This window comes from Ranitomeya variabilis, chromosome 2, assembly GCF_051348905.1.
Source record: "Ranitomeya variabilis isolate aRanVar5 chromosome 2, aRanVar5.hap1, whole genome shotgun sequence".
NCBI lineage: Eukaryota > Metazoa > Chordata > Amphibia > Anura > Dendrobatidae > Ranitomeya > Ranitomeya variabilis.
In genome coordinates this window covers 175,088,096-175,101,242 of record NC_135233.1, presented here as the reverse complement: position 1 = coordinate 175,101,242, position 13,147 = coordinate 175,088,096, and the positions used below count along the sequence as shown (strand labels likewise).

General features: G+C 42.8%; 1 protein-coding gene across 2 annotated transcripts in view; it reads left to right on the top strand.

Annotated features, from left to right (window-relative positions):
* UNC93A (unc-93 homolog A) overlaps window positions 1–13,147 on the top strand; it is a 331,492-nt gene that overhangs the window by 113,879 nt on the left and 204,466 nt on the right. For both annotated transcript variants that reach the window (XM_077283221.1, XM_077283222.1), the window contains exon 3: window positions 5,344–5,573. In XM_077283221.1, coding sequence (XP_077139336.1) covers window positions 5,344–5,573 — 230 coding nt within the window. The remainder of the gene's footprint in view (window positions 1–5,343; window positions 5,574–13,147) is intronic.

The following is a 13,147-nucleotide window of genomic DNA, read 5'->3' as shown; positions in this document are numbered from 1 at the left end:
TACTGATATGAATCTAGGCATCAAAATTACAAAAACTAACCTTTAGATATGTTGAAAAAATCATCCTGCTCCACTTTGAAGATAAGATGTATTTCTACATAGTAAAGTTCTTGAATTCGATGGTGGTAGGTGATGATTAGAGATGAGTGAACATCGTCGGCTCCCACCTTATTTGGCAAGCTATAGAGCATACTGAAGAAGCTGCATTGGGAAACCAGATACCTGGAGCGCTCCCGATAATCAGGTGTCCGGTGCAGCAGCTGCATGTGACACGCCCACCAAGGCCGTGGGGTACTCGGAACCGGGGTGGACAGTTTTCCGGGGAAGTCATGGGGCCGTGACCCGACTCCGTGGCCCTTGCTGTGCCATAAAATGGGGAATATGTATACAGGATTTAACGTGACGCCACCTCTGGCGTTCAGCAACCGATGGCCGACGCTGCTAAAGGAGACCGCTGGGGCTGATGGTGACGCAGCTGGGATGGTTCTGCTTCCCACAGGTGGAGCAGGGCCCCAGGGCTACCGGTCCCATTTATGTCAGGCTTCATGTACCATGTAGTGCAGGACTCAGGACACAAGAGATCACTGGAGGACACAAGGACTGTAGTTTTCTTTTCCTTTACTTGATGGTTGATAGTATAGACCGGGGCACTGGTAACTGGAAAGCCGGGCAGCCTGGAAGAAATTTTGGATACACCTCTCCAGGTAGGTACGGAGCCCTTCCTTCTGCGCTGTCCTCCCTTTTTTCTTGCTGCCTCACTGTTCTTTCTCCTGCAGCTAACTGTCACTCTCTGTTTTTAAAAACAAACTGTTGCCCATATGGCAGGCAGCTTGAGCCTATCACAGGTGCCGCACGTTTGTGTCGGCTCCAGGCTCTGGTATGCTGTTGTGCCGCTGGGTATTAGATCGGGCCAGGAGACCTGCAGTCCCCTGCCCTCTGGATTTAGCTGCCATGACTTCAGTACCCACGCAACCACGGACTCCCAAATCCGGTTCCTAGCGCTGAGCTCTGGGGCGAGTTTAATCACAGCTCCACTCCCCAGGTTCTGCTCTACTTCTCTCCTACTGACACCTGGTAAGGGGACCCCACCTTGCTTCCAGGCATGACATTACTCCCTGTGAGGGATTCAATACCACTGTGGCAACCGGACTCCTGGGGTGCCACACGTGTCACGGCTGTGTGACAGTCACAACAAACAGGCTCTCCATGTGTTGTGACTGTCTCACAGCCGTGACACATGCAGCAGCGGTGCCAAACAGCTGATCATTGGGAGCGCTCCAGGTATCCGGGTTCCCAATGCAGATTCTTCGGTAAGGGCTATAGCTTGCCGAAAAAGGAGGGAGGCCACGATGTTCGTTCATCTCTAGTGGTGATCACCAGTTTTTAATAGATGTCCAAGAACACATGTTCAACTCACCTTTCTGTGTGTAATGTCCTCAGGAAAGGGAGGTTTAATTAGTAGCTGTAGTTCTTAACCCACTAAATCAGAGATGTAAATTCCTAAAATTCGGTTTCAGTCTATACATGGAGCAATCCCAGGCGAATCCTTAGGACCAAGATGAGCTGAACATTTTTATTTCCACAAAGTGTTACAATGCTGGACTAGCATCTTTTTCACTTGAAAACGTTGAAACGTGTTGTGGAAATAAAAACTATTCAGCTCATCTTGGTCCTAAGGATTCTTTATGACAGCAGTGCAGCCTGATATTGTGCAATCATCCAGATTGGTCAACTCTTCTGGAGGAGATCATCCCCTAGCCATGAGGCAGCCACAGTAGCTGATATCTTCAGGGGTTCATAGGAGTTGTGCATGCACACAACTTGCTCAGGTTAGCACCTTCCTTTTATTTTCCTTTGCAGCTAAAATAGTATCACCCTATGTTCTTGTGCACTTTTTTTCCCTACAGTATTTCTACTAACTGCTCATTTTCTTATTTTCATTTAACAAAAGCTAATGTAAAAAAATATTATTCATGAAATATCGCCTAAAAAGTAGGTTTACAGTGACATGTAAAAGTTTGAGCAACTCTGGTCAAAATTACTGTTATTGTGAACAGTTAAGCAAGTTGAATAGGAAATGATCTCTAAAAGGCCTACAGTTAAAGATGACACATTTCCTTTGTATTTTAAGCAACAAAAATATATATAGTCATTTTTTTTTACAGTTTAAATATTACGCAAAGGAAAATGGGCCAATGCAAAAGTTTAGGCACTCTGCATGGCTAGTACCTAGTAGCACCCCCTTTTGCAAGCACCACAGCGTGTAAATGCTTTTTGGAGCCAGCCAAGAGTCTTTCAATTCTGGTTGTGGGATTTTCATCCATTCTTCCTTGGGAAATTATTCTAGTTCTGTTAGATTACTGTGTTGTCTTGCATGCACTGCTATTTGGATTTTCAATTATCAGATCAGGGGCCTGAAAAACCTTCCGCTTGCACCTTTTGAGATATTCTTTTGTGGGTTTTGATGTCTATTTAGGATTAATATCCATCTGTAAAAGCTATCCATTTTTCATCTTCAGCTTTTTTTTTTACAGAGGGTGTAATGTGTGCATGAAGAATTTGTTGAAATTTCATTTAATCCATTCTTCTCTCTACCCGCGAAATGTTCGCTGTGCCATTGACAATGGAACAAGGTGGCACGGGGTGGCAGCCATGACCGAGTCCACCAAAGCAACAGTCCATAAGCACCCTGGCCCCTTGCACATAAAAAGACAGATAAAGTCCCAGCCCTGCAGCACAGTCAATTATCTCCAGCACACGGTTGTTCTCCACACAGGAATGGCGTTCTCTGGATGCACCACGCAAAACACTTCGGTTCCAACAGTGACAGAACTTTAATAATGATGGAAAAAAGAAGGAGATAATGGTTCTTGCACTGTCCCTATCCAGATATTCTGTCTCAACAGCTCCCGTTCGGTTCCCGGGAGCAAGCAGTCCTTTACTGGGCACTCGCACAGTTCTAGTGCCTGTTCCAACTTCCCAGCAGTTCTTTGGCAGCACTTTCTCCCCTCCAGGGGTATATTACACTCTCATGAGAGGTGCACATCCCGCCACGGGCAAGTCTGCCTGGGCTCTGCTCACAAAGCATGAGCTTCCTGCTTCCTCCAGGCTGCTAATCCAGCACCATTTCGTTAATCTCTTCTAACCCTGAACTAATTACATACAGGTTGTAGAATACAGTACACTTACAATAGTAAAATATCAGACATACAGACACATTAATAAAACAGTAGTTCATAACAGTAATACATTAATACATAGCTAAACTATCAGGACACTGCATGGGGACACATGCCCGGCATAAAAAAGAGAGGAAGCAACTGAGGGTCCCCACCACCTCCTTATAACTTCAACACAACAACAAAGCATGTGCCTTTTTTTCTCCATACATACCTTTGATCATTGTGGCCAAAGAGTTTTAATTTAATCTTATTGGTCCACAGGACTTGTTTCCAAAATGCATCAGTCTTATTTAGGTGTTCTTTTGCATGCTTCTGACACTGAATTTTATGGCGACGACACATGAAAGCCATATTTGTTTAGGTGTCTCTGAACAGTAAAATAAAGTACCTCATCTCCAGAGTCTGCTAAATCTGTCTGAAGGTCTTTTGCAGCCATGTGGGGGCTCTGATTTGTGTCTCTCTAGCAATCCTATGAACAGCTCTCGCTGAAATTTTGCTTGGTCTTCCATACTTTATCTTATCCTCCTCTGTTCCTGTTAATTACCATTTCTTTACTGCATTTCAAACTGAGGAAAAGGCAACTTGAAAACACTTTTCTACCTTCTTATAGCCTTCTCCTTCTTTTTGGGCCTCCAACATTTTCATTTTCAGAGTGCTAGGCAGCTGCTTAAAAAAACCCATGACTGCTGTTTTTTGGCAGAAGATTAGAGGTGTAAAGAGTTAAAAGGAACCTGTCACCCCCAAAATGGCTGGTGAGGTAAGCTCACCGGCATCAGGGGCTTATCTGCAGCATTCTGTAATTCCTCTGAACGTTTTCTCCGCACAACGGACCGCTATTTTCAGATGGATCCAGTGCACGACGGATGAAATGGATGGCCATCCGTCACAATCCGTCACTAATACAGGTCTATGTGAAAAACAGGATCCTGCAGAAAAATTTGCAGGATCCTGTTTTTTCAAAACTCAATGGATTTCGACAGGAGGAAAAAGATGGAAGTGTGAAAGAGGCCTTAGAGATCATTTCCTATTCAACTTGCTTAACTGTTCACAATAACAGTAATTTTGACCGAGGGTGCCCAAACATTTAAATGCCACTGTACATATTATGATTATGTAATTGATTGGTTATGGAATTGCATTTTTCAACTTATGTTCATTATATGGATCCTTTATGTCACAAATACATGAGGCCCAAATATTTTTTAACCTGGCCCAAAGTGTGTTTCTGAAACAAAATTAACTTTACTCCATTTCACTCTCTAGGTCAGGTGAAAAAATATTTGGGCCACTCATCAAATCATCACCATGTTGACATCCTTGCTTAGGCTAGTTTCACATTTGCGTCTGTGCGCCCTGCGTTTCATCCGCATTGATCCGCATTCGTCATGCGTACCTATCTTTAACATGATGTATGCAAGGACATGCATTTGCATGCGTTCGCTTGCAGATGCGTACGCATGCATCGTTTCGAGGATTGCGGCGGGGTCCGGCGAACACAATATGTTGCATTTTTGTAGGTGTCAAAAATATAGCAAATATGCGTAGGCATGCCCATGCGGATGAGTGCGTTAAAAAAAGCATTACTGTCTATGGGAACGCATGCGTACGCGTGTCTTTGCGTACGCATGCGTTCAATGTGCTTTTGTGTACTTCGGACTGCGCATGTCCAGGAACTGATTGAGGCATGCCCATTGAGACATGCCCTCCTGAAAATATCAAACGCATGTGCATAAATAACGCAAACGCAGGCAAAAACGCATGCACACACACGGCATTTTTTTACGTCATGCGTAAGCTGATGCATATAAAATATCCTGCATAAACATGTGTTTGCATGCGTTTGAGCATGCGTTTGCATATGCAGATGATATGCTGCGCACATATACGCAAATGCGAGCTTAGCCTTACTTTTGGATCTGCCACTGGGTCCTTTGCTAGATTTTATTCACAAGTGGCGCAGCCGGGAGCTAAACTTCTTTTTAATTGAGGCACCATGTTGGGGAGGGTTACACAGGCATGCACAGTATGGGGAGCAGAAGACAGGGACCAGTGCTAGGACTAAAATGAAACATTCTTGTAAATTAATACTAATATTTGAAAGTCATTGTTATGGCTTGTCTTAGCAAAGTGAAAAGAAACTATGCAATCTTTAATCTTCTAGGTATACTCTCATTCCAACATCTATGATTTTGGGATTTGGAGGTGCACCATTGTGGGCTGCAAAATGTACATATCTGACAGTGAGTGGAAATCGATATGCTGAGAAAGTTGGAAAGGTTGGAAAAGATATTGTCAATCAATATTTTGGACTTTTTTTTCTAATATTCCAATCGTCTGGAGTATGGGGAAATTTAATCTCATCTTTAATATTTGGACAAACACCAGATGCAGGTAAATACAGTAAAAATATATCACTCAATTATATATTTTTTTAAATAAAATATGTAGTTGTTTAAAGTAGATTGTGGAATAGCAGGAGAAAAACTTCATAATTACTGTATAAGTATGCTCCATATAGCTAAATAAAATGTACATTCACCTTTGCGAGTCATTTTACAGTTTTCATATAATTATATTCTGTATTGCATGCAAGTTTATTGTATTGTTTAATGTTGTATATTTTCTGTACTCTACCAATGATACTGTAATAGAGGATATTGTATTCTTTTTCTTAAAGAAAACTTGACATGTTGAAAATAATATCTGATCTGCCGGCAGGACATTATGGAGCAGGGGAAGCTGATCAGATTATCATGCAGTTCCCTAGAAAAAGGTTCAGTTAGGGTATGTTCCCACAGTCAGTAAATGCTGCGGGTTGGACACTGCGTACAGCTGTAGTGTCCAATCCGCAAGAGTCAGATGTTACAGCATAGTGGATGGTCTTTTTATGAAATCCCATCTCCACTATGCATGCAAGGACGCCTCTGGCTTCCCTGCATATATGAACATGCGGCGCATCTTTCCAGACTGCAGCATGTCAATTTATATATATTATATATATATATATATATATATATATACAGTGCAGCAAAAAAGTATTTAGTCAGTCAGCAATAGTGCAAGTTCCACCACTTAAAAAGATGAGAGGTGTCTGTAATTTACATCATAGGTAGACCTCAACTATGGAAGACAAACTGAGAAAAAAAAATCCAGAAAATCACATTGTCTGTTTTTTTATCATTTTATTTGCATATTATGGTGGAAAATAAGTATTTGGTCAGAAACAAACAATCAAGATTTCTGGCTCTCACAGACCTGTAACTTCTTCTTTAAGAGTCTCCTCTTTCCTCCTCTCATTACCTGTAGTAATGGCACCTGTTTAAACTTGTTATCAGTATAAAAAGACACCTGTGCACACCCTCAAACAGTCTGACTCCTAACTTCACTATGGTGAAGACCAAAGAGCTGTCAAAGGACACCAGAAACAAAATTGTAGCCCTGCACCAGGCTGGGAAGACTGAATCTGCAATAGCCAACCAGCTTGGAGTGAAGAAATCAACAGTGGGAGCAATAATTAGAAAATGGAAGACATTCAAGACCACTGATAATCTCCCTCGATCTGGGGCTCCACGCAAAATCCCACCCCGTGGGGTCAGAATGATCACAAGAACGGTGAGCAAAAATCCCAGAACCACGCGGGGGGACCTAGTGAATGAACTGCAGAGAGCTGGGACCAATGTAACAAGGCCTACCATAAGTAACACACTACGCCACCATGGACTCAGATCCTGCAGTGCCAGACGTGTCCCACTGCTTAAGCCAGTACATATCCGGGCCCGTCTGAAGTTTGCTAGAGAGCATTTGGATGATCCAGAGGAGTTTTGGGAGAATGTCCTATGGTCTGATGAAACCAAACTGGAACTGTTTGGTAGAAACACAACTTGTCGTGTTTGGAGGAAAAAGAATACTGAGTTGCATCCATCCAACACCATACCTACTGTAAAGCATGGTGGTGGAAACATCATGCTTTGGGGCTGTTTCTCTGCAAAGGGGCCAGGACGACTGATCCGGGTACATGAAAGAATGAATGGGGCCATGTATCGTGAGATTTTGAGTGCAAACCTCCTTCCATCAGCAAGGGCATTGAAGATGAAACGTGGCTGGGTCTTTCAACATGACAATGATCCAAAGCACACCGCCAGGGCAACAAAGGAGTGGCTTCGTAAGAAGCATTTCAAGGTCCTGGAGTGGCCTAGCCAGTCTCCAGATCTCAACCCTATAGAAAACCTTTGGAGGGAGTTGAAAGTCCGTGTTGCCAAGCGAAAAGCCAAAAACATCACTGCTCTAGAGGAGATCTGCATGGAGGAATGGGCCAACATACCAACAACAGTGTGTGGCAAACTTGTGAAGACTTACAGAAAACGTTTGACCTCTGTCATTGCCAACAAAGGATATATTACAAAGTATTGAGATGAAATTTTGTTTCTGACTAAATACTTATTTTCCACCATAATATGCAAATAAAATGATAAAAAAACAGACAATGTGATTTTCTGGATTTTTTTTTCTCAGTTTGTCTCCCATAGTTGAGGTCTACCTATGATGTAAATTACAGACGCCTCTCATCTTTTTAAGTGGTGGAACTTGCACTATTGCTGACTGACTAAATACTTTTTTGCCCCACTGTATATATATATACACTCACCGGCCACTTTATTAGGTACACCATGCTAGTAACGGGTTGGACCCCTTTTGCCTTCAGAACTGCCTCAATTCTTCGTGGCATAGATTCAACAAGGTGCTGGAAGCATTCCTCAGAGATTTTGGTCCATATTGACATGATGGCATCACACAGTTGCCGCAGATTTGTCGGCTGCACATCCCAAAGATGCTCCATACAAGGCAGGATGGATCCATGCTTTCATGTTGTTTACGCCAAATTCTGACCCTACCATCCGAATGTCGCAGCAGAAATCGAGACTCATCAGACCAAGCAACGTTTTTCCAATCTTCTACTGTCCAATTTCGATGAGCTTGTACAAATTGTAGCCTCAGTTTCCTGTTCTTAGCTGAAAGGAGTGGTACCCGGTGTGGTCTTCTGCTGCTGTAGCCCATCTGCCTCAAAGTTCGACGCACTGTGCGTTCAGAGATGCTCTTAGGCCTACCTTGGTTGTAACGGGTGGCGATTTGAGTCACTGTTGCCTTTCTATCAGCTCGAACCAGTCTGCCCATTCTCCTCTGACCTCTGGCATCAACAAGGCATTTCCGCCCACAGAACTGCCGCTCACTGGATTTTTTTTCTTTTTCGGGCCATTCTCAGTAAACCCTAGAGATGGTTGTGCGTGAAAATCCCAGTAGATCAGCAGTTTCTGAAATACTCAGACCAGCCCTTCTGGCACCAACAACCATGCCACGTTCAAAGGCACTTAAATCACCTTTCTTCCCCATACTGATGCTCGGTTTGAACTGCAGGAGATTGTCTTGACCATGTCTACATGCCTAAATGCACTGAGTTGCCGCCATGTGATTGGCTGATTAGAAATTAACTGTTAACAAGAAGTTGGACAGGTGTACCTAATAAAGTGGCCAGTGAGTGTATATATATAAATATATAAATATCACAGTCCAATGTATGAATGTGGAAGCATACCCTAAAACTGGCATTTTATTAATTAAAGTTCCTGGTGTTTGTAGGCATGTGAGTCCATTGGGTGGTGATATTAACCCCTTTCACCACCCAAGGTGGTCCACTCATTAAAGACCAGGCTATTTTTTACAATTCTGACCAGTGTCACTTTATGAGGTAATAACTCTAGAACGCTTTAACGGATTCCACTGATTCTGATACTGTATTTTGAAGACATATTGTTAGTGATGAGCGAGTGTGCTCGTTACTCGAGTTTTCCGAGCATGCTCGGGTGTTCTCTGAGTATTTTGGGCGTGCTCGTAGATTATGTTTGAATCACTGCAGCTGCACCATGTCCCGTTTGAAGAGCCTGTGATATGCCTAAACAGTGAAAACTCCCCACAAGTGACCTCATTTTCAAAACTAGATCCCTCAAGAAATGGATTTAAATGTGTGATGAGCACCTTGAACCCCCAGGTGCTTCACAAAAGTTTATAATGTTGAGCCGTGAAATTAAAAAAATAATCACATTTTCCCCACAAAAATGATATTTTAACTCCAAGCTTTGCATTTTCGTAAGGGTAACTGGAGAAGTTGCACCACATAATTTGATGATAAATTTCTCCTGAGTACGCCAATACCCCATATGTGGGGTAATACTACTGCTGAGGCACAGCACAAAGCACTATAGAGTTGTTCAGATTTTGCTGGAATGGTTTGAGGGTGTCATGTCACATTAGCAGAACCCCTGAGGTGCTAGAACAACAGAAAACCCCCATATGTGAACTTATTTTACAAACTACACTCCCCAATGAATTCATCTAGGGGTACAGTGATCATATTGACACCACATGTGTCTCAAAAATATTTATACCCTTGAGCGATGAAGAAAGAATGCATTACATTTTTACCACTAAAATGTTGTTTTAGCTCCAAGTATTTATGTTTCTATGGGCTTAAAGGAATTTTTTTTTACAAACCGACAGACTGAGGTCCATTTTTTCCAACATCCAACATGTAGTGACAAACAAGAACAAGCGTATGCACAAAAGTAGGGATCACCACAATATAACTAAGAGTAGAAAAAATCTTTATTCGAAGAACAACGTTCACAAAGACATTTAAAAACATCTAAAAACATAGTTAGAAATAATGGGTCCACCAAAATACCAGGTAAATGCTGACAAAAATATGCACCTTACACAGCTAATACAAATCCTCTAACAGCATTTAGCATAAATCACAACTGATTCCGACAATACACCCAATTTACATTTGTGCACGGTAAGGATCAATCTTTCAAGATGCTGGGCAATTGGGTTGGCACTTATGGGCCACATGTACTAATACCAGATGGGGATATAATGAAAAAGATCCTCAATACTCAATAATTGCCCCACTAAGTCCTCCTCAACAACCTCAGATGTCTCTTACCCAGCCCTAGTGCAAACCCTTATGGAAACGATCCTATACCAGCAGGCTTGTCAGATCAGTGGAGCTGTGTGGGTGCAAAGGCCCACGCGTATCGACGCTCACGGCGTCTTTCTCAAGGTCAATGTGATGCTGCTCACAATGTTCCCCGGTATTTAAGGTCAACAATAATGTAAGGAGCACTTGTCAGCTGTGCAGGGGCATGGCGACACCAGAGATTCCACCCGGCGTTGTGGACGGTACACTGCGCAAGCGCTGGGAGAACAAGGTCCCAGAAGGTTGTGCGCGGACGTCAAGACATGCGCAGAACAGCCATAATCTGGGTCTGGTGACCATGGAAACCGCCAGCATCTATCGCATACATAACGTCCACAAACCATCAGGACATGAGGGTCTGATAGCGCCGATGCAGCACTCTGACACAAAAGCACCCAGCCCACCGAAGTATAAGGGGATTTTACATATCCCTCAACGCCGCGAGCTGCGCATGCGCCCACAAGGGGAGCAATCTCCCCCATGCATAAGGCACATTCCCCCTTGATAATATATCAATAGGCTGTACACAAGCTTGTATGCTTGTGCCAGATAAAAATGCGGTTTTACTGGTAACCGCCGGTGCTAACCATCTTTGTGGTGCCCATAGATATCACTACGGCACCTGATTTATTGTACAAGAGTCCGGCCACATAAACAAGGCCCTCATGCATGTTAGCAGTTTATCCCTACAGACCTACGGGGACCTTTGGTCTACCCAACGTCACGACAATTTCAGGAAGGATGTGGTATACAAAAACAGAGTAACACACACATGAAACCATACAATAACCCTGGCCAGGGTACAAGCATCACCACAAACACATCCACACTCCCGAAATAAAAGTGCCACAACAATTTGTTGGATGCATCCACTACCCTCACCCCAAAAGGTGAATAAGGAGCCGCAGCACCGTTATCACTCCATCAACAACCTACCAAATAGTAATATCCTGCTAGTTAGATGGTATCTAATACAAAAAAAACCAAAAAAAAAAACAGAACAGCAGACTCCATATACTGTACTAACTACACCTCTCAACGAATTCATCTAGGGGTGCAGTGATCATATTGACACCACAGGGGAGTTACAGAATTTTATACCATTGAGCAGTGAAGAAAAAATAACTACATTTGTACCACCAAAATTTTGTTTTAGCCCAATATTTTACATTTTCACACAAGAAGTGGGTAAAAACGGCACCATAATTTGTCCCAAAATTTCTACTGAATGTGGCAATACCCCATATGTGGTTATACAGTACTACTTAGCCATACGCTGTTTGCCTCCTGGAGCACAGATTTTTCTAGAACAGTTTGCAGACTCCATATACAAAGCCACTAATTGCTAGAAGAGCAGAATCCCCCCTCAAATGACCCCTTTATGGAAACTATACCCCTTTGGAAATATATATATACAGGTGTGTGTAATGACTATTTTACTCCATGGTTGTTTTCCAGAAACAAGCAGCAATGAATGTTGCCGAGTGAAAATTGTAGTGTGGTGACTAATACATTGCCGTCACCAGTACGTTATGCCCAGCTCATGCTTCTGGAGACACGCATCCGTAAGTTAGGCGGCCTCTCATTGTTTCAGAAATGCCAAACATGTGGACACCATATGTGGTTTAGGTACACTGAGGAGCTTAGAAGGGAGGGTGGCATTTGGATTTTGGAGCGCAGAATTTGCTGAATTTCTTTTTTTGAGGGTGAGGAGCCATACTGCTTTTCCAGAGCCTTTGTACTACCAGTATTATGGAAGCCCCCTATTTTTCCATTAACAGATGACAGACCTGAGGGGGGGGCTTGCTTTTTTGTGGATTGAGTTGAAGCTTTTATTGCGAACATTTTACATAACGTTTGGGATCACATTTATCCGGCGCTCTATGCTGAGCACTTACTTTGGGGTTTCCATCTAAATCTCTGAGTGACGTGATTCAGATGAAACCCCCGAGGGATCCATTCATTATAATGAGGCAACATAGTTACTCTGGACTTCGTCTGGCCTCTGTGTAGCGTTGTCCTTCATTTCAGAAGTGCACAAAACTGTGGCCAATGGCTCTTTTATGCAGTCCTTAATAGACGAACACCGCCAGATCACAGGTCTTATGACGTCCACGGTTCCTCCATCTGCCTCATTATAACGACTCTTCGGCCGAGGGTTCTGTCTGAATCATGTATTTCAGAGATTTACACGGAGACCCTGGTGTAAGAGCAGGATAAATGTGAGCCAAGCCTTACTGGGATTTTTGGGAGGCAGAATGAAAAAATCAACATGTGAGGAATTGATTTTATTTATTTTCTATGCCATTCCTAGTGCGGTATAAGTAATTAGGTGACTTTATTCTTCAGTTTGGTGCGATTACAGCGATACCAAATTTTTATCGGGTTTTTATATTTGGCTGCTGTCATGCACTAAAAAAAATAGTTTTTACATCACCATATTTTGAGAGCTATAATTTTTCCATATTTTGATCAACAGAGTCATGTGAGGGCTTGCTTTTTGCAAAACAAGTTGACGTTTTTATTGGTACCATTTCAAGATACATGCCTTTTTTAATTGCTTTTTATTCTGATTTTTGGGAAGCAGAATGAATAAAAACGAGCATTTCAGGAATTGTTTGTGGGGGTGGATTTATGTCATTCTGCATGAGACCAAATTGATAAGGAAGTTTTATTCTTCAGGTCAGTACGATTACAAAGATACCACATTTGTATAGTTTTTTTTATGTTTTGACATTGAAGAGAAGGTAATGCCACGAGGAGCAGTTTGCGTCTGTAGAGGCAGGGGCGCTCTAGTCAGTAGCAACCCTGGATATCGAACACGGAGGTGAACGGCGGTACTAGAAAGGAGGTGTGACATCGCAAAGTATGGAGTCCAAGGGGAGACAAAAAGGATTCCAACGCGTTTTTGGGAATACCGGCCTGAATGCCC